At 42.6% G+C, this 27,983-nt stretch overlaps 1 protein-coding gene across 1 annotated transcript in view; it reads right to left on the bottom strand.

The window, feature by feature from the left end:
• Window positions 1–258: 258 nt before the first annotated feature.
• AGPS (alkylglycerone phosphate synthase) overlaps window positions 259–27,983 on the bottom strand; it is a 177,821-nt gene continuing 150,096 nt past the window's right edge. Inside the window, exons 18-20 of the mRNA XM_044304288.1 lie at window positions 26,737–26,836; window positions 25,803–25,860; window positions 259–1,878 (exon numbers count right to left, since the gene is read on the bottom strand). Coding sequence (XP_044160223.1) covers window positions 1,757–1,878; window positions 25,803–25,860; window positions 26,737–26,836 — 280 coding nt within the window. The 3' untranslated portion in view covers window positions 259–1,756. The remainder of the gene's footprint in view (window positions 1,879–25,802; window positions 25,861–26,736; window positions 26,837–27,983) is intronic.

Genomic DNA, 27,983 nt, shown 5'->3' with positions numbered 1-27,983 from the left:
GTAATTTTCCAGCTGGAGAAATCCTGGCTAATGATATTTGCTATAAAATGTTTCACTTGAAATGATGCGAGATGACATCACTGATCTCTATGTCCTCGTTCGTATAATACAATTGTAACAAACTGCCTACTGCTAACCTTGCGTTCTATACTATATACCTAAAAATAAAAAAAACGAAACAGCAAGATGAATAAGTCTCGGCTATAAAACCTTTACCCTCCATGAATCTACTAATAAAATAAAAAGACAGCAAGGCCGTTTGGGTGAAAGCATTAATTTTATGTCAAATTCTGTAGTGAACATACAATATGAAGATGTTAGCGTCTCTGTACAAAAAAACAACAACGTATTATGGCTAAGTCAGGATTTTAACCAGCTCTCTGCTCGAAGTGCTGCAGGAGTGAGAGAGTTAAAGAGCAGAATCCGCCCCTTACAGCAGAACTCCGAGGGGCCCATAGAACAAACAGTGGAGCGAGAACGAAGGAGATCTCAGCAGCCAAATTTGAGTGATATGAGTGAGAAGACATATGTTCCAGTTTTATTTGCCATCTGAAAAAAATATATATGCAAAAGCTGCTTAAATATTTAACGTAACAGCAAAAGATCCTAAAAAAAAACAAAAAAAAAAAAACTCTGAAGACACAGGGAGAGCTTTCGTAAAGCTTGATGGTGTTAATGCGGTTTCCTTCCCAGGAGACGGCTCATAGGAGGCAGGGAGAACAGCTGTTCCTGCAGACACTTCTAAGCATTAGACTTTGTCTCTCGATAGGGAAGCTTTTGCACAGAGCAGCTGCCACCCTCCGACAAGGAAATGAGGACCAGCCGCTTTGTGCATCCTATCTGCAGATTGTTATGAAAAGCCTTTATCACTAAGTAGGTAGTACAGAAGGCGGCCTATTTGCCAGCGAGGGGATTGTACAGGGAAGGGTACGTGCTCTCATTTTGGTTCTGAAAATAGCCAACCTATTTCCTTCCACCTGTCTCGCAACGTTCTGTTCCTGATAATTCCCCTTTTATTTATGCAATTTTTTTTTTTATAAATCAATACCCAATAAAAGGGGTTTTTCACAACATTCATGGTCGCCGACTAATACTCCGCAGCCATGAAAACAGCGCCACCATGAGAGTGATACAGGACTGGACATTATATCTTCTGGACTTTAGACAGTGCCTGTGAGTATTCCTATAGTTAGGTCGATTATTTAGTACATTAGGAAGCACAAGTGATTTCCGTATTGCCTCAGCTGATACAGAACCTCTTACTTGCGAACTATGTGCTATTAAAAAAAATATATATAAATTGCCCGTGCGTGGCAAAACGTATTCAGATAAATCTGTGTCTTGCTTGACTGGCTTAAGAAATTGCCATTTGCTTTAAACGGCAGCATGCTACGCACTTCTGGCTGGCTGAGACAAAGTGAATTTTCAAGCCCTGACAACCGAGGGCACGCTAATGTAACATATGTCTGGAGGGTCAAGAGCAGTCGGCAAAAAGTGCAGCTGTCCCCCCACCAACCCCCCTTCCCCTCCCTAGCACAGATTGCCAAGTCCAATTCTTAGCGAGAGTCTTCCTAAACACTGGATCTGACAAAAAGGACATTTGATCAACGCGAGGAATTTGTTTTCCTCTCACTTCGTCGTATATTTCATTCGGGCTTCCGTTCGGTGGGATCTCTGGGCAGTATTACAACATTTTGACGTAGAGACAGAATTACAGATAGAGCTTTTTTTTTTTTCTTTTCTCTTTTCTTTTTTCTTATAAAAGGTTTCGGTTTCCAAAGATATTGTTGGGATCGACAAAATTCTTGACAGATTGGAGCATTCCAATTCCGACTTGTGAAATGCTGTCCTTCAGCCACCGCTTTCGCAACTTGCCCACTAAAAGACAGAAAGGGATGGACACAAAAAATTTAATAAAAAAAAGGGGAAAAAAAATTTAATAAATAAAAATAAATGCTTTGGTATACATTCGTGATACAAGAAGCCAATCAATCTTATGACCATGAATGAATAAACACGGGGTGATAAATGCTTTTATTCAGAAACGAGAAATGTTTTCCTTTATTTGATTTATTGAGCCCACCAGACTATCAAGCTCATTAAGTTCGGTGTATTCCCAAAGGAAGGCTGCATTCAGCATCGCCTGCTTTCTCTGCAAAATGTAGATGAGGCTTAGGCGGGGATTATGGGTTGCTTAGCAAATAATGAAATGGTAACCACATTTATTTCCTAAGAACTAAAATCTTAATCTAATGATCTGTTTAAAAAAAAAAACAACAACAAAAAACACACGGAGTCAAATCCCAGTCGTAAAGTAAACTCTCCAGTGTATTCTGGACAGTTCAGACAGGCAACAGAATACACGGTTAAAATTACATTTGGACGAAACCCTCAGTAAACACTTACAGGTGAAACTCGAAAAATTCAAATATCGTGCAAAAGTCCATTTATTTCAGTAATGCAACTTAAAAGGAATTGCATTAATGCGGCTTAAAATTAGAAGTTTGTGAAAAGGTTCAATATTCTAGGCTCAAAGTGTCACACTCTAGTCAGCGAATAATCCATACCCCCTGAGCAAAGGGGACCTCAAAATTGTGACTTTGGGGTTTTCATAAGCTGTAAGCCATAATCATCCAAATTATAACAAATAAAGGCTTGAAATATCTCACTTTGCATGTAATGAGTCTCATATCAGTTTCGCCTTTTAAGTTGCATTACTGAAATAAATGAACTTTGCACGATATTCAAATTTTTCGAGTTTCACCTGTATAAAGCTAAAATTCAATAAAAAAAATAAAGACTGAGCAAAAAAAAATTGAACTTTCAATAATTAGTCTGTAAAGCAGATAAAAAAAATTCTATTTCTATATCTTTCTCATTTCCATTACATTTTTAGCTTTACATTTTATGGCATGTCTTTACAGGAACCATCACGAATATGACCGATCCATTTTGTATCAGATCCGGATGATTGACTTATCATGGGTAGTTTAGATTCCCCTTCCTTCTTTTCTTTTAAATCGCATAGAAAGACTAGTTAGGTCTTTGCTTCATTTTAGGTTTAATTGACCAATTACAGTTTTTCTTATGTACTAATAACCGTTTACTACTAAGCTATCCATTTCTTACAAGGGAATCTATCTGAAATGTGGCATTTTTGACATTAAAGGGGTGATCTCACTTAAGCAAATGGCATTTATCAAGTAGTCACTTAATAATGTACTGTGATTGTCCGTATTGCCTCCTTTGCTGGCTGGATTTATTTTTCAATCACATTTATACACTGGTCGTTTCCATGGCTACGACCACCCAGCAATCCAGCAGAGACGGTCGTGCTTGTACACTACAGGGAAAAAAATGGCAGCCTATGCAAGCTCCAGAGGTGCCTTTTCCCATAGTGTGCAAGCACGGCCAGAACTGATGGATTACAGGGTGGTGGTAACCATGGAAATGAGAAGTGTATAGTGTGATGGAGAAATGAATCAAGCCAGCAAAGGAGGCAATATGGACAATCACAATACATTAGTAAGTGCCTTGTATAAACTTTCTCTACATGATAAATGCCATTTGCTGAAGTGAGACAACCCCTTTAAAAATAGCACTGCAGACTGCATTATTCCTGCACTTACTGGAACATCTGCCAGAAAAGGGGTAAAGACTACTGGAGTCATTTATCAAACTGGTGTAAAGTAGAACTGGCTTAGTTGCCCATGGCAACCAATCAGATTTCACCTTTCATTTTCAAAAGGAGCTGTGAAAAATTAAAGGAGGAATCTGATTGGTTGCTATGGGCAACTAAGCCAGTTCTACTTTACACCAGTTTGATAAATGACCCCCTATATCTGGCAAGAAGATTTCTCATCAAAACTCCATTATTTAGGTTCAAGGAGTAAAGTTTACATTAAGATATTTCAGCTTTTCACACAGCGAAAAAGAAAGGAAGGGTTCCGAAGAGTCCATTGCATAAAACTAAAGAGGCACATTCATTACACCAGCATTCTGGCTCAAACGTCATATCTACTAAGAATCTTTTTGCCCCTTACAGGGCATGTGGGCGTGGCTAAGCGGAGACTAAGGCGTGGCTTAAGTTGTGACACAATACGCCAACACCGCTCTACAATTTTATAATAAAATTCTGGCCTAAAGTAACCCGACTAACAATGGGGTAGGCTATGTATTTACGTATTTTTGGGGGCGACAAGTGGCTTCATTAGCTTTAATGGGAACCTAAACCCTCATTCAAAGCACGGACGGTACTGAGCGCTCTGCACCTTTGGCTTGCATAGACTCTAGTACAGATTCGATATACTTTCTGTGGATCTGTACTTCGCATGCTGCAAAAGAATGCAAAAGCCATTCCGTGCTTTGAGCAAAGGTTTAGGTGCCCTTTAATTGCATTACTGGTATTGGCATATATTTTGTATTTCACATTCCATAATATTAATGACAGTTATTCTAACACTAACGAGAAAAAACGCCTCTTCAAATAATATATAATTTATACCCCTCTTCCCCCCCAAAAAAAATAAATAAAATAAGCATGGTCAAGGCAGAAATATATATATATATATATATATATATATATATATACACACACACACACACACACACACACACACACATACAGTTACTCATGGATTTCTTGCAAGCCAAAGCCATTGTCCTACACATCAGTTAAAGTGATGGAAAGCTATCTTTTCAGGAAAGTTAAATTCATGTGGTCCTCATGCTCTATTCTCAAGCCCTCAACCTGTCATCAGTGTAACAAACGATACGACCGCACAGTAACTTTTCAAGGCGTGTTTGTTTAGCACAATAGGCACAAGTACCAGCTACTCATTTTTTTCAGTCTTTTTTACTTCACCGGTTCCTACAGTGCCATCTATTAGCTGTCTTTACCTGGAATATGAACTTTAAGTACAAAGTTTAATACAACAAACTAGAGTTTCCAATAAACACATTTTTCTGGAAAACTTCCACGGTGATTCTTTTTGCAACTTAAATAAAATTCATGTTTAATATTGGGCCAAAGGAATGAAGCTCTAGGAGGTGCACCCTGGCCTGGTGCCTGAAGAGACCCAAAGGCTTCTCTACCTGATTTGTGTGGGGGTTCAGTTCCCCTAGTTAAATGCAGCGGCCTGGGGCATACAAAGATCTCATAGGGCCCCGATAGCAAAATTTTGTATGGGCCTCCCAAATTAGAGTTCATTATTTTTAATTTTTAAATGAGGCCACTAAGAGTTCTGAAAAATATATGATAATTTTTAAGTGGAACAATTTTTTTAATTATTAAAACATGCCCTGCCTCACCCACTTTGTGCTGCTTCTAGGAAAAAGTGCAACAGGTGCTTCATAAATATGGTGCTCATGCTGAATACTATATCTCTCAGTGCATTTACACCACAAAACTGGCATAAATACACTGATACTTACAGCTCTAAAGCCTTACTTCCCTTCACATAGTACGGTATTCATAGAAATTTATACAGTTACCACAGCACTTCCCACAGTCTTCTAAAGCTTATGCTCCCTCCCACCAAATATATTACAAAACTGGCTGCCTTCAGCCACCACTGGGGGGAGCTCAGTGCATAGAAACATATACAATGACCACTGCACTCAAAGGAAGCTGTAGACTATGTACTTGGGTCCCCCTAGTGGCAGCTGCAGGAAAATGCTGTGAATCTATGTTGGGCATCGGAGATGCAGCTCCGTGCTGGGGCGCCCCTTGGGTCCACTGCAGTCACGTGGTCTGCTTCCATGGTAGGTACCCCACTGGTAGTGGATAGGGATAACTTAACTTGGCATAACCTGTTTAAGGATAACATTGCAACAGGTTGATGGTGATGCCTGTAAAGGTTGGATATGCAGAAATATTTCCTATATAGCAGTACGATAATACATTATATAATTTTTTTTAAAGCATGCAGATATAATAACTACTTGCAAACATATAGAATTAAATGTCTCTACGTGATTTAAACAATTAAATTTAGATAGTTTGATAACCCAGAATGTCACCCGTTCTATGAATAATTATAGATATAGATAGATATAGAGAGAGAGAGAGAAAGAGAGAGAGAGAGAGAGAGAGAAAAAAATGGGTATATAGTAGCACTCCAAAGAAAAAGCCCAGGTGCAAATCCTGATTCCTTTGGACAAAAATCCACAGTAAATAGAACAATATGAAGGCAGCATTTGGCTATAGTGAAAAAGTGGATCCTTTTATTTCACCACACTGCAGCGCTTCAACTGCTCAATGCAGTCTTTGTCAAGCTTGACAAAGACTTCACTGAGCATTTCAAACATTGGAGTGTGGAGAAATAAAAGGATCCACTTTTTCACTATACCCAAGTGCTGCCTTCATATTGTTTATATATATATATATATATATATATATATATATATATATTTTGTAAGAAGGTACAAGGAATCATCGTGGATGATAGGTACGTGTCACCTAGGTTCCTGGCCTTGGTGGAGTAAGTGCCGGTTTTTATGTGTCAGCAGCAGTTGCTGTTTGACACCTTTATACTTAGTATGGCTACAATAGCTGATCCGGGACGGCTCTTACTGGGAGTAGTCAAAGTGCTGGGTGGGTGACTTCTGCCCATGTTCCAGGCTGAGTTTTGCCAGGCATAAAAAACAGCCAGCATTGCCAGGTGGAGAGGATTACTTCAGTCTGACAGTGGAGCTCAGGAGGTCTGTGTGCTGTGATCTGAGGGCTGTGTTGGGATCTGCGGCTTGAGCCGGGCTGGGGGGCTCAGACCCCTGTGAGGGCGAACAGGCCGCCTAACGCCTGCCTGTGGACTTGACAAGGCAGAATTTCCAACAGGGTGTGAAGTAACACCCAGGAGAAAAGGTGACTGTTTTGTATATTAACTTTTCATGTGTATGAACGATCACCAAGAAACTTGCGTTTTTGTTTTGCTTTCACGTGTGAATAAAACACTGATGTTTTGAACCAAGAACTTGTACTAACTACCGCTAATCCTAACAACCAGAGCGAATCCCCACTATTGGTGGAGGATGCAGGCAAGCGCAGCGAGACTGACGTGAAAGCCGATATATATTTTTGGATTGCATTTTTGGGCACGGTTTTATGTCGTACATCAAACCAGCGATATTACAACCCGTACCCCACAACAAAATGGAGGCTGTTGTAAAGGCCCTCGTGGAAGCTAATCTACAGCAGCAAGAGACCAACCTGCCCCAATGGGAGGCTAATAAGCAGCAGCAAGAGACCAACCAGTTGCTGCTACAACACGTGATGGCTTTGCAGACAGCAGGAGCAACCCCAAGCGTCCACGATGAATGGATAGCACTCCGTGCAGCGATCCCCAAGATGACACGCACAGATGACATCGAAACCTACCTGGCGATGTACGAGAAAGTGGCCACTAGAGAAAAGCTGCCCCAAGACCAGTGGGCTGAGGTCATCGCTCCTTTCCTGGCATCAGAGTCCCAGCGTGTATATTTCAACTTGCCGTACGATCAAGCAGCCGACAACCCGAAAGTAAAGGGTGAGATTTTGGCAAGACTGGGGGTAAATGTGTTGGTCCGAGCCCAGCGGGTACATCAGTGGGGGGGGGGGGGGGGGGGGGGTTTAAGCCAGCTGAGCCCGCGAGACCCCAGTTTTATGACTTACTCCACCTTTTGCAAAAGTGGCTACAGCCTGATTTGCTTAGTCCCACAGCTATGCTGGATAGACTATAGGCAGACATATTCTGGAGGGCGCTGCCGCCACCACCTCTCCAGCTCTGGATTGGCCAGTCTCCTGGAAATGGTGGACCTGGTGGGACGCTGTGAGGCCACTAAGAAACTTAAGGGGCGTTCTTTTGGGAGGGGGCAGGTAAACCCCAGAACTCACTACCCCAGGCTTAACGGTATGAGCTGGTAAAAACCCACCTGTGAGGTTCCCACTATGGGCCGGACCCAGGTAATCTGCTGGCGGTGTCAGGAAGCTGGTCATAGAAGTGCTGAGTGTCCCCATCGGGTTGAGCCCATGGTCACTAATTGTGGTTACAGTCAGTCACTGGATGCTATGAAACGGTGTGCCACAGGTACCCCGGAGGCTCTAAACCACTTGTGCCAGGTGGAAGTGGGAGACACTCAAGTTGAGGCGCTGCTGGACTAGTAAGGTCCGCCCTAGTGAGTATACTGGCTGGAAAGTTGAGGTGATATGCATTCACGGAGACTTAAAAGACTACCCCACAGTGCTGGTGACTTTAACCACGGTAGGCAGGTGGACCCACGAAGACGCTACAAACTTGCACTACAAACTCATAATAGGAAGAGACTTTCCGGGTTTCCCGGCACTATGGCCGGTTGTGAGAGTGACTGGTACCCCTGAGTCAGGGGTGAGCCCAGGAGATTGGCCTTGTTCAGGATGATGGCCAGAACCCCGGGAACCTGAGGCCGAAGGACCAGTAGTAGGGGTGACCGCCAACTCTGTGGAAGAGGGGGAGACAACCCTGCGTAGGGTAATGGTGGGAGACGTGGGGGAATTGCCACCGGGACCCGAGTTGGCAGACCTCAACGTCTCCGGGGAGAATTTCGTTACAGCCAAAGCCGAGACCCAACCCTATCCCGGGCTTGGGAGAATGTGGTAATAGTTGATGGGGTACCCCAACAACCTGGGGCCGAGTCTATGTTTCCCCGTTTTGTGGTCAACCAGAATATGCTATATTGGGTAAACCAGCTGCGGGATGAATCCATTGAACAGTTTGTGGTGCCCCGGGCTTATCGAAAACTCGTGTTAGAGTTAGCCCACCAACATGTTCTCAGGGGGCCATCTGGGAATGCAGAAGACACAGGAGCAGATACTACAACGGTTTTACTGGCGTTTAGAGGTGGATGACTTTTGCAAGTCTTGCCCAACCTGCCAAACAACTAGCCCCCAGCACCTGTTCCGCAGTCCCTTAGTGCCTCACCCAATTATCGAGACTCCATTTGAAATAATCGATATGGATCTCGTAGGCCCAGTACCGAAGTCCGCTAGAGAGCACCAACATATCTTGGTAGTCCTAGACTACGCCACTCGGTACCCGGAGGTGGTGCCACTGCGACATACATCGGCCAAACTCATAGCAAAGGAGTTAATGGAGATGTTCTCCAGAGTGGGGCTACCTAAAGAGGTTCTGACTGACTAGGGGACCCCTTTTATATCAAAGGTCATGCGGGAACTCTAAGTTGCTGAACATCAAGCAGACACGGAAGTCCGTCTATCACCCGCAAACTGACGGCCTAGTAAAAAGGTTTGATAAAACGTTAAAAACCATGTTAAAACGAGTAGTGTCTAAGGATGGGAAGGACTGGGACCTCATTCTGCCCTATCTTATGTTTGCAGTGCGAGAAGTGCCCCAGGCCTCTACTGGGTTCTCGCCCTTGGAACTTCTATATGGCAGACATCCACATGGTCTGTTGGATATAGCCAAAGAGGCGTGGGAGCAACAACCCACACCATATAAAAGCCTTATTGAATATGTTACCCAGATGCAGGAATGTATGAAAACAGTGTTGCCGCTGGTAAAGGAACATATGGAGGCAGCTCAGCGAGCTCAAAGTCGGGTGTATAAATCGGCAAGCTCGGGTCCGGATCTTTAACTCAGGAGATCGGGTTTTGGTTCTGGTACCGACAGTGGACATTAAGTTACTGGCTAGGTGGCAGGGACCCTACGAGGTACTCAAAAAGGTTGGAGAAGTAGACTACAAGGTACACCAGCCAGGGAGGCAGAAGCTAGAGCAGGTGTACCATGTGAATTGGCTCAAACCTTAGAAAGATAGGGAGACCAGTACTGACTATAGCCTGCGGCTGAGTTTTCTAGGAGAAGAGGTTCCAGCCCCTCAGTCTGATGTAAGGGAAGCGGTTGCCACAGTGAAGATTGCTGACAGCCTCTCCTCTAAACAGACTCAGGATGCCAGGGAGTTTGTCAGTAGGAACACAGAAGTGTTCTCAGACCTCCCTGGATGCACTTCCATAATCCAGCATGACATTGTCACTGAGCCTCAGGGCAAAATCCGGTTGAAACCATAGCGGGTACCTGAGGCTCGGCGACAAGCCATCTCGGAGGAAGTGCAGCTGATCCTGCAACTAGACGTCATTGAGGAGTTCAAAAGTGAGTGGGCAAGTCCGATAGTCTTAAAACCAAAGCCGGATGGGTCGTTAAGATTCTGTAACAATTTCCGGAAACTAAACGAAATCTCCAAGTTCGATGCGTATCCAATGCCCAGGGTAGACGAGCTGATTGAGAGGTTAGGACAAGCCCGGTATTTTTCTGTTACTGGCAGGTACTCCTAATGGAGGCTGCCAAAGAGAAAACGGCCTTCATTACACCGGAGGGGCTATACCAGTATAAGGTGTTGCCCTTTGGTCTGCATGGCGCCCCGCCACTTTCCAAAGGCTAATGGACATTGTGCTGCGACCACATAGTCGGTACACTTCGGTTTACCTGGACGATATTGTCATCCACAGTACCGACTGGGAAAATCACCTGCCCAAAGTGCAGGATGTAGTAGAGTCCCTTCGAAAAGCTGGACTAACCGCTAACCCAAAAAAATGCGCTATAGGGTTAGAGGAGACAAAACACCTGGGGTAGGTCATTGGGTGCTGAGTGATCAAATCCCAAGTAAACAAAATAGAGACGATAAGAAATTGGCCCCGATCTGTCACCACTAAACAAGTAAAGTCATTCCTTGGCTATTACAGGAGATTTATTCCCCACTTTGCTACTGTAGCCACGCCATTGACAGGGTTATTGAAGGGATGCAAGTCAGTGATGGTTCACTGGAATGGCCGGGCAGAAGAGACTTTCTCCGCTTTGAAGTCGACCCTGTGTGGGTCCCCGGTTTTGGCTACGCCAGACTTCAAGCGAGAATTCATAGTACAGACGGACGCCTCCGAAGTAGGCCTCGGTGCTGTACTGTCTCAGGAAGTCAACGGGGAGGAAAATCCAGTTTTCTTCCTAAGCCGCAAGCTCACCCCAGCCGAGACCAGGTACAGTATAGTACAGTATAGTGGAGAGAGAGAGAGAGTGCCTGGCTATCAAGTGGGCACTCGAGTCTCTCTGCTATTATTTGTTGGGGAGAACATTCCGCCTGGTGACTGACCACTTGCCTCTCAAGTGGATGAGCCAGGCCAAAGAGACAAATGCCCAAGTCACCAGGTGGTTCCTGTCCTCCGTAAAACACAGGGCAGGCTGGTCGCAGGGAAACGCGGATGCCCTGTCCCGAGTATACTGTATGGCATGTGTTCACCCCCTCATGGTTGAACAATGGGGGGAGGTATAGAAGAAGATACAAGGAATCATCATGGATGATAGGTACATGTCACCGAGGTTCCTGGCCTCGGTGGAGTAAGAGCCGTTTTTTATGTGTCAGCAGCAGTTGCTGTTTGACACCTTGATACTTACTATGACTATAATGGCTGGTCCGGGACAGCTCTTACTGGGAGTAGTCAAAGTGCTGAGTGGGTGACTACTCCCCATGTTCCAGGCCGGGTTTTTCCAGGCATAAAAACCAGCCAGCACTGCCAGGTGGAGAGGATTACCTCCGTCTGACAGTGGAGCTCAGGAGGTCTGTGTGCTGTGATCTGAGGGCTATGGGATCTGCGGCTACAGCTGGGCTGGATGGCTCAGACTCCTGTGAAGGCGAACAGGCCACCTAACGCCTACCTGTGGACTTGACAAGGCAGAACTTCCAACAGGGTGTGAAGTAACACCCAGGAGAAAAGGTGACTGTTTTGTATATGAACTTTTCATGTGTGTGAACAATCACCAGGCAACTTGCGTTTTTGTTTTGTTTTCACGTGTGAATAAACACTGATGTTTTGAACCAAGAACTTGTACTTTGCCTCTTTGCTGCACCCGCTAATCCAATTTATATATACTGTAAATACATACAAATGCACATATCAGATATACACATCCCTGTAATATTCCTCTAATTTCTAACGGAATATCTAATATCTGTGTATCTAATATTGGTCTTTCTATTACGGAATATCTAATAGGAGGGTTGTGCAGCATGTTCATGTTCTGAACCTGTTGTGGCCAACATAAGATTTTGGGGAAATACATTCTCACTCTTTATAATCCAGTGTGCCCAATTTCAGTAAAATTCATAGATCTATTTAAATTTTAAAAAAAAAGGAAGCGGGACTGGTGGCTAAAGTCTGTATTGAGAACTGAAAATACAAACTTTTTGAATGACCTTCGCATCTATTTAACATCTTTGTAACATCTATCTAATATCTTCTATGTGGCTATCGAACATCTAACGGTAATATTTAACATCCGTCTCATATTTATCAAGCCTTGCAGCCATCCTTCCTTTCAGTATAGAGATAAACGCTGATAAATCTATTATTTATTGGGCTCATTGTTACCCGCACTGGTCACAGTATGTTTTAATGTTAATCTTCCATTTAATAAATGAGTCTGTACATGGTTTCCAGTTCTCAGAGGCTGAATTATTATAGGTAGATAAAAGGCAGAACATAATCTGCCTGCTTTTCTCTTACTGCTGTCTATAATATAGCTGCGGGGGGATATGTCCTGTGGTTATAGATGCAATTGTCCTGAAAATACTTCAAACAACTGCACAAACAAGATGGAGTACATCAGAGCCGCAGCGGGGTGTCCGGCAGCCAACGCTCCTGCCTGCTCATCCACCTCAGGAAATACAGCAATTCCACAAGGGAAGCAACCAACTTGCCAGCAGCCACCAAACGGCCATTGCATATTTAATGAAGTCGCTCGCCAAGTGCTGGAAAACAGAAGGTGCTTGGAGTGCATCATTAGTTCTGTCAGAGTGATAATTTACACATCTATCTTGTCAAATTTTCTATGGTTTACACTTTTACTAGAATAAATGTAATGTGCATTTGATTAGCAGAGTGGAAACAAAGAAGGGGAAGAAGGGAAAGAAGCTGAAATTTCCCTGGATCGCGATAGATATATATGTGATATAGGTAGAGCTATTGTCTCTGGATTGTGGCACGTCTAATGGAATGTGGACAGAAAGACTGCAATTAACAGGGGAGCAGAAAGGCAATCCGGCTCATGTATTATACAAGATACTCAGCCATAATTAAAGGGCATTTATCTGCAGAATATAAGGGTTTGTATTTCAGGCAGCAGAGAGGCTTCAGCGTATAGTCACACCTGGTGTTTTGCTGTGCACTTCATCAATTTTTGCAGAATTTTGTGTTTGTGTGTGTATACACACACACAAAAATTGCTAGAAATAAATTTTAATATTTATATACACACACAGGTATCTATCCATCTATCTGGAAAACAAAGGATTCCTGAGACTGTACATGACAAATATATCTCTCTAGAGCCGAGAGCTGAACTCCAAAAAATAAATAAAAATAATTACCTGTGTGTAAATGACAATAGCAGCTCTTCATATAAGCAACAGAAATACTGTACACGTGAATGGGGTTGCTTCTGAGGTGGACAGAAGCAGAAATGTCTAAAACATGCTGCTCATGAAGTGTGTGACTGTACCCTCAAAGCGATCCAGACACCCCACTACCTCTGACCACAGAAATTCCAAGTAGCTGAAGAAGGACCGAAAAGTCCGGCTCTAATATGGAAAGTGGTTACACAGTATTTAATTTCCTATAAACCGGATAATGAACCTCTAATTGTAAATAAATTCACCTTCAAATTGCAAAGAATATCCTGTGTGCCACATATTTATACTATTGTACCCTCAAAGAGGACCTTTCACTTTTTTATTTTTTTTGTTAAAGTATCTTTAAAACCGGGGAACGCTCTACTGATGATGCAATAACTTTTCTTTTTTTTCAAACCCCCCCTCGTCTGCCGCCGTTCGGTTTTTGTGCCCTGTTTGCTAATAGATAGCATCGATACAGAGAGGAGGAGACGCCAGCGCTTCTCAGTGGGGCGTCTTCTTCTCACTGGCTGTGGCACATTCCAATCACAGTGGACCACGTCACAGTCAGGGTGAAGGTGAGCTGTATTTTCTCCCTGGCTGTGATGTGGTCCGCGCCGCAGCCAGGAAGAAGGAGACGCCCTCTGAGAAGCATTGGCATCTCGGCCTCCCTGTACTGCAGGGCGCGGAAACAGAACTGGGGGCACAGCTAAGGGGCGTTTGAAAAAAATATAAACATTATAGCAGCATCAGCAGAGCGGACCCTGCTTATAAAAGGTATTTACTTAAAACAAAAAGAACAAAAAACTGTGAAAGGTCCTCTTTGAAGACTTCAGACCTTAGCTTGACTAGTCATATAAAGCACTAGTAACTATAACTAGTTCTCTAAGTGTTTAGTTGACCGTGTAATAAATGCATATAAAATTTAAGAGGTTGTCCGAATTATATAAAAACTCAGGCCCCCCTGTAAATGGTCTAAAATAACAAATGTATACTCACCTGTCTTCTCTGGTTCTTTCTGCACTGTGCTCCAGTCCTGCAGCGGTGAAGTTCTTTGCACACAGGCCTCAGCACAGACGTTCCATGCACAGCTGAGGACAGCCAATGGCTGCAGAGGTGACCTTACGTGGAACATCACTGCTGCAGCCAAGAAGATGATGTCAGCAGCAGGAACACCGGAGCACAGCGCTCAAAGAAACAGCAGAAAAACAACTGCTGAATATCTATTACCGTAATTTGTTATTTTAGGCTATTTATAGGGTTTTCCCGAGTATTTATAGAACTCAGACAATCCTTTTAAATAACAGCAAGATCTGCTATTACTGAGGATTTTTTAAAAACAAGCAGGCAACATGTGTAAAAAGGTGGTTAAAAAATGATGTAATTTGCCTATTTCGGAAAAGAGTGCATCAATATTATTTAATAAAAAAGTATTAAATAGAAATGAGCAAAAAGTAGTCAAATACTTAATTGACTTCATATCCACATTATTTTATTACTGTGCTTTAAATTTGTTTTTCCCATGGGTATTCCTACACGTGGCATTTTCCACTATATATTTTATTTCTAAAATCAAAAACAAACAAACATGTTGCCACAAAAAAATTTACATGTAAATATGTCTTATATGTGTAACAAGTACAGTAGCGTCCTCATAAGAAGAGGCATTAAACTAGTCACAGGCCCTTCCGCTTGAAAAAATAGGATCAGCCTTGAAATGTAGAAGAACATCTACACGTTATGCACAAATGCAGTTTGTAACTATGCTCATTAAAAAAAATTAAATAAAAATGCAAACGTTCTCATTTTCTCATTTTAGTCTCTGGTAACCAAAAACTGATCAACGTAACCTCACAAAGGCAGGATGGACTATTAACTAGCAAATACACAGCCTGAGCCAAGAAACTGGTTCGTTTTAATCATGAGCATGGACAACAGTAATAAATACAAATTACTGATACATTCATTCATCTTCATTCAGTTCTTGGGGCAAAAATCACTGGAGGACACAGGGCCATTACTTTTATTTGGAGCCTATTCATTATCAGACCCATTGATTACATGCCAATGATTATAGGTCTTGGAGATCAACTGTAACAATCCGTGCCAGGGTCAAAGGCTACGTATCAGCACACGACCCCTCCACCACAGATATTTCTTTATTTCGCTATGAGACAACACTAACAAGCTGGAAATCCAGCTGATGTATTACAAAAATAAGTAAAAACTCCCATGAAAGCTTTGCAGTGAATAATACACATTTTTATTTTTTTTTCTAAATAAAATATTTTGGATTTTTCTGGCACAGCAAGGGAATTGTGCAACAAAGAAAATTCCTGTCGCAGAGTAATAACCCCATTGTTAGAGCGGATGTGTAGCCATTACATTTTTTATTTTTTTTAAAAGGCTATGCATTGGGTAAAAAAATAAAGCAAGACATACTCACCTTACAAATCCCTGCTGCTCCCTGATCCTTCATCGGTCTCCGTTTCCTGGTTCCTCTCGACGCACAGAAAATGAATGGTCAGCCAATTACTGCTGTGGTCACAGTTAAAGATGAGTGAAGAATTCAAAAATTCGATTTGGCGGCTTCTCCAAAATTAAAAATAAATAAATAAATTTGACATTTTTTTTTACTTACCTCATCCATTTGCTCACGACTACTGGCCGGCCACCATCTTGATTGAAGATCTAGCGCAAAATCTCATGCGGACCAAGGTGATGTCACCGTGCACGGGATTTAGTGTGAGATCTGCAATCAAAATGGCAGCGGCCTCTCCGTTGTGAGCAAATGGCTGAGGTAAGTATGATTTTTTTTTTTTTTTACTGCCATTCACGGAAAATAGATTCGCTACCACGAAGCATGAGGAAATTCAGCTTTGCGGCGAACAACATTTTGATTGGACTTCGATTCGCTCAACACTAGTCACAATAACTGGCTAAGCAGTCATTTCCTGCATGTCAAGAGGGAAGCAGAGAAAGATGGGGGAGCGGGGGGCACCAGAACAGGAGTGGAGGGGGCATCAGTAAGGTCAGTGTGACTTTTTTTAGAAATTTGATTGACTTTGTTTAATTACAATATTAAAAAAAAAAAAATTCACTGCTTCTACTTTTCTAGAGAAAAATAAAAACATAAATGTCTAAATAATTTAAAGGGCAAAAAACAAACAAAAAAAAAAACATTTTTTTTTTAAAGTGATACAATTTATATTGTGTCCAATATTAACAGACACAACAGTTTCCTTCCCCTCTTACTCTTTGAAAAACAGAGCAGACGATTCAGTACATTTATCATCAGCAATGATGACCTTTATGTTTTGATTACTACATTTCACTGCCTACTTGATTAACTGGAAATTACACCAGTGGAGTAGTTCCTAATGACACAATAGCTATGAGGGCTTTTCAAGAGTTTAAGAGAAGACTTTAACTTAGGGCGGGGGAGTCTTCTTGGAATACGTCAGGAGACATCGGCCACCAAATGTGATGAAATTCTAACTGTGCCGACACCACTTGAACTGAGCACAAAAATATTACTTTTCCGATTTGTTAGTCACCACCGTTGAAAGTCCAGAGCAAACCTTCAAAGGATTCTACAGTTATGAGGTCAGCCTGGAGAGCATTCCTTTATGGTAGGCGCTCATTGATCATGGACTGTAAGGAATTCATGTAAAGAAACTGAGCTGTTAGAGCACTGAGACAATACGTAGACAAATTGTTTTAAGAATGTAACATTTTAGAATATGAAATGCAATGAAATTTTTGATATTTTTATTGTCACACAAAATGAAAAAAAAAACAAAAAAAAAAAAACAACTATGAACATAGCCAGACTCAATGTCATTTTTAAGGATGCAGATGGTAATATTAATATCTCCACTGATTTACATGGGATTTTTTGTTCCAAGCATTTGTTCCATAAGATTTTTGCCTGCATATACCATATTTTTTGCTTTACAAGAGTTCTAATAAAGTTTGGATGTCTGATTTTATTATTATTATTATAATTTTTTTTTTATTTTTTTGGGGGGGGGGGGGGGGGGGGGGTTCTGATACAAGGTCTGAAAGATTGAGGGTCTGATTAAGGGGGGGGGGGGGTCTGATATGAGAGTGATAAAGTTTTTAGTTCTGATTGTAGGGTCTGAACTGAGGGCTGATGACGATTGGGGGTCTAATCTGAGGTCTGATGAAAAAAATATATTTTTCTGATTTTCCTCCTCTAAAACCTATGTGCGTCTTATAAAGTAAAATACTATATATATATAGTATATACAATTTTTTTTTACAGAAGAATGGTGCAGATTTTGTATGGCAAATGAGCAAATATTCTAGCTGCACCAAAAACTGGTGTACATGCAATAGGCCAGATGTGTCTGAGACACTTTGGGTCGAATTTATCAAGCCCTGTGCTTCAGAATTTGGTCTTCAAAAAAGTGGCAAATTAGGGCTCTTGTGACTTTTTGAGTCGACTTTCGTATCATTTGTGTGACTTTTTGCATTTTTACATAATTCGCTCCAGTTTAGAAAAGTAAGTGGCTAGATATGTAGGGCCCCTTTCACACGAGCGAGTATTCCGCGCGGATGCGATGCGTGAGTTGAACGCATTGCACCCGCACTGAATCCTGACCCATTCATTTCTATGGGGCTGTTCACATGAGCGGTGATTTTCACGCATCACTTATGCGTTGCGTGAAAATCGCAGCATGCTCCTCTTTGTGTGTTGCGGTGCGATAATCCACGCAACGCAGGCCCCATAGAAGTGAATGGGGTTGCGTGAAAATCGCAAGCATCCGCAAGCAAGTGCGGATGCGGTGCGATTTTCACGCATGGGTTCTAGGTGACAGTCTATTATTCACTGTATTATTTTCCCTTATAACATGGTTATAAGGGAAAATAATAGCATTCTGACTACAGAATGCATAGTATAATAGTGCTGGGAGGGTTAAAAAATAAAAAAGTTAACTCACCTTATCCTCTTGTTCGCGTAGTTCGTTCCCGGTCTGTTCTTTGCTAGCTGTGGGCTTGGGCTAAAGGACCTTTGATGACGTCAGATCACATGCTCATTCACCATGGTGATGGACCATGTGATTGGAGCATGTGATCTGACGTCACCACAGGTCATTCAGCCCAAGCACACAGCTAGCAGACCGGGAACGAACTACGCGAACAAGAGGATAAGGCGAGTTAACTTTTTTATTTTTTTAACCCTTCCAGCACTATTATACTATGCATTCTGTAGTCAGAATGCTATTATTTTCCCTTATAACCATGTTATAAGGGAAAATAATACAATCTTCAGAACATCAATCCCAAGCCCGAACTTCTGTGAAGAAGTTCGGGTTTGGGTACCAAACATGCGCGATTTTTCTCACGCGAGTGCAAAACGCATTACAATGTTTTGCACCCGCCTCTTATCCGGGCAAAAAACATGACGCCCGTGTGAAAGAGGCCTTAAGGAGTTTCACTCCAGATTTATGACTGGGACTCTATTTTTTTTTTTAAGTCACACACCAAAAAAAAAAAAAAAGAAAAAAATGCCCAAACTCACTCCAGTGCACAAAACTGCAGTAGCATTTCTAGACACAAGTGTTAGGTATAAAAGATGCTCCAAATTTAACAAACAAATGGGGGAATTTATCATGTGATGTGGCTTTGGGGTCAGTTTTAAGTCTATCTTTGCTTAGTGAGGTTGCGCCAAATTTCTGCAATAGCACACAGTAATATTTTTGGCACAAGTGCAATGTGGTGTACACCTATGCCTGTAAAAGCACACCAGGGGATTGCCTGGCGTGGAGATGCAACTTTTTGTGACTTTTTTTTTTATGAGACTTTTATAATGTGAAAGCCTGACTTACTTTTCACTCCACTTCTAAAAGTGTTGCGGATCACCAAATGTCGCACCCGGGCATCACTTGACATCTTTACACCACAAAACTGGTGTAGCAGACATGATAAATGGCCCCCAAAGTGTCTGGCAGTGGCTTACTCCCTTCTCCCCACTTGCATGTATGGGGGAGGCCAGGAAGAATAAAGGGAGACCATTTGGCCAGCAGTAATCTAAAGTCTCTGGCCAACTTTAAAGTTCTAGCTCAGTATGAGGGCTGTGTCTTATAACAAGTCACACAAATCCTCGCTCAACGTACTAAGACGACTGCAGTAGGCTGAAGGCTTCTCGTAATAACAAGCGTTGGGAAGTGGAGTTAAACAGCATTTATACTTCCTCATAGCCTCAAGTCTTAGACTACATCTGTTTTCTTTAATACACAAAACCAGAGTTAAAATAGCTCCATTTATCACGGCATGATTGTAGGCAGACAAACCAGCCTGTCTGCTTCTAGATAGTGAAAGCAACTGTTATTAATCACAATTACAGGACCTACAGTACAAGAGAAATAGCATCAATATTTGCCCCCCTCCTTTATTTTTGCCGAAACTCCAAAGCTTGGCCAAGAATGCCAGGCCACGTCCTGAAGGTCAGCAAATAGAGATGATTTCATTGCCTTAATTCAGAGCAGCAAGTTCATGTGCCACATGTTAAAACAAATCCCAATTTTCATTACCTTCTGTGCATGAGACAAAGCTGCAAGGTCTTTAAGAAGACCGGTCTGGTTTGAGTTATGCCCAAGCGCAGCTTCTGCAGAAAGTTTAGAAACTATCCTCAAGTAAGGAAATTCCAGGTCTTCTTATCAGGAAGGTGTAAGTATAATGTGCCCCATATTATAAGGGGCTCTCAGGTGGGTCATTCATGGAAAACGTTCCCCTTTTCTCAAATGTTGCACAACCCGAAACCTTATAGCCAAGAAGCTGGGCATGCAGGGCAGAAAAGTTCTATACTGTCTACTCTGACCAAAAGGGTAGAAGCTGACAATAGATAAAACCCTCTAACTTTAGGTCAGCCATGGCAGAAAAAGTCATATAATCTGGACTTCTAAGGCCTCATGCACACGACCGTTGTTTCATTCCGTGTCCGTTGTTCAGTTTTTCGTGATTTTCTGCGGACCCATTAACTTTCAATGGGTCCGTTGAAAACTCGGCTAATGCACCGTTTGTCATCCGCGTCCGTGATTCCAGTCTGTCAAAAAAATATAACCTGTCCTATTTTTTTTTTAACGGAAAACGGTTTGCGGACCCATTTAAGTCAATGGGTCCGTGAAAAAACGCGGAGGCACACAATATTGTCATCCGCAACCGCGCGTCCGTTTTTTTCCTATCATTTGCATGGCAAACTTGACTTAGATTATTTTTTTTTTACTTTCCTTCATGTCTGGTGATCCTCCAAAAATAAAGGAAGACACACTGAAACGGATCACGGAACAACGGAACCCCATTTTGCGGAACGGAACACAACAACGGTCGCGTGCATGAGGCCTAATACAGCTGAAACTGTGAATTGATCAAAGATTCAACTTATGTCTGGATAATACAACCGGATCCGTTCTGAACGGATGCAGATGGTTGTATTATCAGTAACGGAAGCGTTTTTGCTGAGCCTTGCCCGATCCAGTAAAAACGCTAGTGTGAAAGTAGTCTTACATGAAAAGGAAGTTGGGAATGAGGAAGGGGGTAATCTTTAAAACTGAAGGCTGAGCTTTTACAGGGGGTTTGTTTAAATCTTGCAGGTGGTTCTGTAACCCAGACATCTGTGTTGACATCTACCTCTTCTTCAGACATCACACATTCTCACCCTGAAATATAGCACAGTATACGGCCAGGCCTTACCCTGCCAATTGAAGACAGGTGGTACATAGTTACATAGTTAAAAGAAAGTCCATCAAGTTCGACCAAGGGATGGGTTGGGTGCATGACGTAGAGAGGAGAGGTGCTTTAATAGGTGAAAAATGGCCTGACAGACCCCCTTTGAAGAGGACCTGTCACCAATCCTGATGTGACGGTTTTAGTAAATATGGTATATAGTCTCTACACAGTCTGACGCTACTTTCACACCAGCGTTTTCACTGGATCCGGCGGGGGTCAGCAAAAAGGCTTCAGTTCCTGATAATACAACCGTCTGCATCCGTTATAAAACGGTTCTGGTTGTATTATCCTCAACATGGCCAAGACGGATCAGTCATGAACTCCATTGTAAGTCAATAGGGAGGGGACAGATCCGTTTTCTATTGTGTCAGAGTTAAACTGATCCGTCCCCATCGACTTGCTCAGCATCCCATGACGGAAAGAAAACCACAGCATGCTGCGGTTTGCTCTCCGGTATGGGAACGCAACCAAACAGAACTGCATGCTTTTTGGAGCATTCCATTCTGTTCAGTTACGTTTAGTCCCCATTGATAATGAATGGGAACAAAACGGAAGCGTTTTTCTCCGGTATTGAGATCGTATGATGGAACTCAATACTGGAAAACAGAAACGCTAGTGTGAAAGTAGCCCGATACCGCCAGCACTGACTGGACAGTGTCAGATTACAAAGGGAAACACTCCACTGACATGGGGGAATGGCAACATCCAGTTTTCTATGTAGTCACAATGGGCTCAGGATACAATATTTTCTACATACAATGGTCTTTTCTGACCCATCGTAAGTTGAAACTAGATCCAACATACAATGTCAGACTCCGATCCAACCAATTAAGGCCACTTCTCTGGTAAAATAGCTGGATTCGTTACCAGTTATTCCTGACTGTTACATGTAAGGACTTTATCTGTCTTAGTTATCTGCTTATTTTTCTGAAATCTTCATTTTCTCTTATCTTGGATGACATTTTGGGGCTTTGGAACCGATTACTCAAGTTACAATGGTTTCAACATACAGTGGTCATCCTGGAGCAAATTAATATTGTAACTTGAGGGACCGCTGTATTTCGAGGAGAAACTGCACAATGCAGATTTCTACAAAAAGACAAGTCAGATGAGCTGACTGGTCCACTACAAGTAGATCTCTGTACAAGAACTTTTATTACCAGGGCTAGTGTTCTATGGGCCCCTACAAGTTGAAGCATTGGGGAAAGCTTCAGAGGCTGATCCGACTGCAAGACTCAGACAGTATCATCCATTCTTGAGGATAGAAGAGTTCAGTGCCAAACCTTTGTAGAATGCAACTACAAAGCCAACCAGTTAAAGAAGTTTTCTGGGACTTAGATACTGGGGACCTATCCCTAAGTGCAGGTGGGGTCCAAACCTTGGCACCCCACCAATCAGTTGTTTTCATGAGTTGCAGGCACAACCACAGGTTCTGGCAAGGACATACGGCTGCTCCGCTCCCATTCCTTTGGAAGGGCGGATAGCTGCAGGACTCCAGCACGGCTACTACACAATGAATTGAATCTTTTACTTCTGGAGTCGCCAGAACATTTAACCAGGGTACGGGCTGTCAGACGCCCACTGATCAGATATTTATGACCTATCCTGAGGGTATGTTATCACAATCTACGTCCCGGAAAACCCTTTTATACTTTGAAAGGGTTTTCAAGTCTTATAATGTGATGGTACATTGCTGGGATATTCCGATCGTTGGGAGTCCAACCTCTAGGACCCCCATTGTTTCTGAGAGCAATGAGATCGTAGCACTAGTTACTTTATAAGATGGGAATAGCAGTTTAAAAAAATATCCAGCAACATACATTTATTGCCTATCCTTGACGTGTGATCAGGAGGGATCCTTGCAGTCGGGCCTGTGTCGGTACAAACTGCTGTGCCTGGTAGTGCTCCGATTTATTTATTTTTTCTTTGGGGTGGGAGGGGCAGGTCTAAGGGCTTGAACCACAAGTGACCATATAGCGACAGCCCATTGTTGATCATGTATATTGTCCCACCAAACCCAATGGCACGACCATGTACTACCAAAAGGATTTACATTTATTTTGTTGAACAAAACTGAAAAATATGACCCCAAAAGGTGCCCATTTACTTAGAATTTAACAGATTATTATTATTATATCTAATAATAATCGAATAATTGATGCAAGATCAATTATTGCAGGGACAATTTTTTTTTTTTACAGCCAATTGGGATCTACAGTCATGCAGCAATGTGTGAAACGTGGGAGGCGTCCATTAATGCGATGCGACCTGCAGAAGACGCAACTGACATTTTTTTCCTTACAATAACTTTTTAGATGGTTATTGGCAGGTGTTCAGTTACGCATTTGAAATCCATACAAGTATTTCTGTGCCGCTCAAAATTCATAGACTATCCGTTGCCGGATAAAAAGCAGCATTACTGCCGTCACCTAAACTTCACTCTAGAACCCAATCCGGAAATGTGTGCCGACTACAGCCCAGGAGAACATCTGGATTAAATGGATATATCAGAAAGAAAATAAACCACCGCATGTTGTTAACGTGACAAAACCTGCGCGCGGACCGTATGATCAATGTCTTATTGTTTTTGTAACGGCTGAGTTAACTAAACCAAACACTTTGGTCGGGGTCATTTACAAACTTCTCCTGAATGATACAGGCTGCCATTCCATTGTTCATCTGGATCTGGTTAAAGTGACATTCACGTGTCACCTATCATGTATAGTTTACTAGAGATTAAAAAATAATCATTAGACACACTACATCACTGGAAGATATTTGACTTTACAAGACTAAGATGGATGGATGCCAATTGAAACTTGCCACAATGAGCTGTGTACCAATTACTACAGGTTGCAGACAGAATATAAGGGTCTACAGGGTTTTCTTGGATATTAACATTGATGGCCTATCCTCAGGATAAGCCGTCAATATCGGATTGGTGGTGGTCCAACACCCCGCCTGATCAGCCGTTTCCCAAGTAGCTCCAGCACTGGAACTACACAGCTCCGTCCATTGTGTAGTGGACTGAGCTGGTAACTGCAGTGCGGCTTCTACTGAAATGAGTGGGAGCAGTGCTGCTGTTAGTACACAACGGATGGAGGTGTGTAGTTCTGGTGTCAGAGCTACTTGGGAAACAGCTGATCAGTGGGGGTGTGGGGATAGGCCATTACTATTAAAATCCTGGAAAACCCGTTTAAAGGGAATCGGCCACCAGGTTTATAAAGTCCTATCTAAAGACAGTATAAAGTAGTAGGAGATACCCTGAGTTTAGCTTTGGTTCTCTGGTCAATATGCAGTAGTTTCCATAAAATCGCAGTTCATGAGTTGCAGCGTGTGCCGAGAGCTGTGTGAGCCAGGAGACCTCTCGGCGGCGTCACCCAACGCTGACTGACTTCTTTCTCTCTTTGCACAGTAATAGGGAAAAAAGGCTCAGAGGACAAGAACGCCAACTTCAGTTTGTGGCGCCACCTCCAGAATACAGTGCAGTTACAGGAGATACTTTTATTGGTTAATTTGCAACATGTTTTGTGTCCAGATAGGACCCTTTGTCATTAACATAAATCTGAAAATAATTCATGTCTGCCAAAGAGTCTGAACAAGACCCGAAACGCGTTGCAAATTAACTAATAAAAGTATCTCCTGTAACCGGACTGCATTCTGGAGCTAGTGTCACAAACTGAAGTCTCTGTTCTTCTCCTCTAAACCTTTGCTTTTATCCAGCATTCGGCCTGGTGGGGTTCATGACCGGCACCTTCACACGTGTTTTAGCAGGTTGTTGTGCCCTCAGCATGACGCGTCCAGGTAAGCGCCGTACTACTCGGCTTCGTCCTCCTATATTGTGCCGTCTTTCCTATGTGGGCTCTCCCTCTCTTGTTGGAGCATAATATGGAGAAAGCAGCAATTGGGGGGTTAGCTGAGTCCACCGCTCATTAACACAAGGACCCCGAGCTCACAACACGTCTAACGCTGCAGCTAATAAACTAAGAATTTATAAAAACAACTACATATTGACAATTAAGCAACACAGCACTGAAATCATGGCATTTGCCACTATTTTATGTGCCCTCGTATTTCTTTAAAGGAGCTGTCCAGGGCTAGAGAGAAAAAAGCCAGTTTGCATTTCTTTTTTTCTTTTTTATAAATTGCACCACATTTATCCATATCTAACACTGCAGCTGATCCTCATTCAAGTGAATGGAGCTGAACTGCAATACCACAACACAGCCAGTGCACTGATTTTGCAGAGAAACAGCAGACCCTTAAAGGCGGGAATCACAGATGCAGTTTGAGGCACAAAAAAAAAAAAAAAAAAAAGGTTACGTCCAGCATACAGGATTTACTGAACTTTGGGGAATAAAAAGCCATGAAATTCAGACATAGCCGTATACGGATAAAAATAACAAATAGGCAAATAGCTCTCAAATCCCCTGCAGCACTGATGGTTCTCTAGTTCTTCACCAGTCTTTGCTGGTGACCTGCCATTCATACCAACATCACCCTGTTGGGGTTTGAGCTGGAAATTTTTTATTATTTATCGTCAGCCTCTTAAAGGAGGTCATCAGAAAATTTTAAAAAATATATATTTTGTTGTCCAGAAAACATATCTCCAAGATAAATGTACTTTTACAACAGTAACTCACCTCCATGGTGATGTGAAAGACTCCCACCATTAGCAAGAATCTCTTCCCTAGCGGCAAACTGAAAGCGTGAAATTGAACAATGTTAACAGGATTATCATAGGGCGGAATTCATACATCACTGCACACATATCCGTTCCTATGGAGCCAATAAACCTAACATTATATAAAACTTAATTATGGACAATTCCTTAAAGGGGGTTTCAGAGTTTTTTTTTTTTTACGGATGACCTATCCTCTGCATAGGTTATCAGTATCTGATCGGTCCGAAACCTGGGACCCCACTGATTATCTGTTTGAGAAGGCTTCAGTGCTCCTCAGAGCGCCGCGGCCTTCTCTCTGCTCACCAAGCACAGCGCCATACACTGCATGGCAACGGTACTTGGCATCACAGCTCAGGCCCATTCATTAATGGGGCTGAGCTGCACCTAGGTCACGTGACTGATGAATGTGACATCACATGACCTAGGGAAAGCTGAGAGATGGCCGCAGTGCTACTGTGAGTGCCAGTGCCTTCTCAAACAGCTGATCTCTCGAACCCCACAGATCAGATACTGATGATCTATCCAGAGGATAGGTCATCAGTAAAAAAAAAATATATATATATATATATATATATATATATATATATACACACTCTCGGAAAACCCCTTTAAAGGGGGATGTCCAATGTTGGAAAAATATGGCTGCTTTCTTTCAAAAACAGCGCCACACATGAGTTGCGCCTGGTTATGCAGCTCAGCGCAATTGGGGCAGAGAGTCAATGCCACATACAACCAGTGGACGGGGTGTTGTCGTCTTTGAGAGAAAGCAGCCATGTTTCTCTGACCCCGGACAAACCCTTTGCTAAGCATCCATCCGTATAGTTGGCGTCGCATGTTTGGAAGATTGGTGCAGTACATCATAAATTTACCATATCACCAGCGCAGTATATTACCTCGATTTCTTCATAGACATGAATAGGGTCACTTAGGCCTCTGTAATTAAAGGCAAAGTAGAAATATACACAGGCGCCAGCATCGTAGGTCTGCGTCACTCTAAAAGGGATGAGAAGTAAGATTTAGTGAATGTGGATCACACCAGACATTTAGGAAATTAATTACACGACAGCCACTACTAAAGGAGCATCATGTAATGAAGTTGGCAGCGACCTTGGCGCACTGTATGCAAACTTGGTTAACAAAGAAAAAGCCAAGACGTGGCCAAGATTATACAGTATATATCAATCCATTCATATTCTATAGCGGAGATTCCCAACCTTTCCTTTATGGGCAAGTCCCCTATATTTATTTATTTTTCCTCATGGATTTTTCCTCATGGGGGAACCCTTAAAGGGGTTGCCCAGATTTAGAGAAACATGACTTCTGTGTTCAAGAAACGGCTCCACAGCTGTTCATGGGTGGTGTGTGGTACTGCAGCGTAGCCACGTTCATTTCAATGCTGCAATACCAGGTACAGCCCATGGTCAGGTGTGGTGTAGTTTCTGAAAATGAAAACCGCTATCTTCTTTCTGGTTGAGGACAACCACTTCAGGCTCCATTCACACGTCCGTGATGTGTTGCGGACCCGCAAATTGCGGGTCCGCAACACACCAGCCCGACACCCCCATAGAAATGCCTATTCTTGTCTGCAAGCTGCGGACAAGAATAGGACATGTTCTATCTTTTGCGGAGCTGCGGGCCCGAAGATCGGGGCCGCGCTCCGCAATTGCGGATGCAGAAAGCAAAAAGCTCGATGTCGGCGCTATGTTCTAGCTGAGCTTTGCCTGCCCCCTCTGGAGTAATTGTGAGCAGGATCCTACAGTAAAAGGGCCGGACTGCTGCATTAAACATAAACTAGTGTAAAAACAAGAAAGAAAAAATCTGGTTCAGGCATAAATTTACAGCAGGACAATTTCCAAGGCACTTCCTGTATAAGATGCAGCAGGTGTGCGCGCAGGGCACCCGCACCATAAGCACAGCAATAAATAAGGACCTGGCTATACATTTGCTGTTTTTGTTGAACAGCATCAGAGGTCGGGGGTTATATAGGCTTGTCTAAATACAGAAAAGCAGCTTAGTTTAGTCCACATAGTGTCTGCACAGTGATCAGTACCCTTCATATAAACATATATGGGAGATTTACATCCTGACAAAGTCCGCTGACTGCACATCCAGAGAATAGTTATATAGAAATATAGTCTTC

This window comes from Bufo gargarizans, chromosome 8, assembly GCF_014858855.1.
Source record: "Bufo gargarizans isolate SCDJY-AF-19 chromosome 8, ASM1485885v1, whole genome shotgun sequence".
Lineage (NCBI taxonomy): Eukaryota > Metazoa > Chordata > Amphibia > Anura > Bufonidae > Bufo > Bufo gargarizans.
The sequence above is the reverse complement of the archived record's forward strand: the minus strand, read 5'-3'. Positions and strand labels throughout refer to the sequence as shown.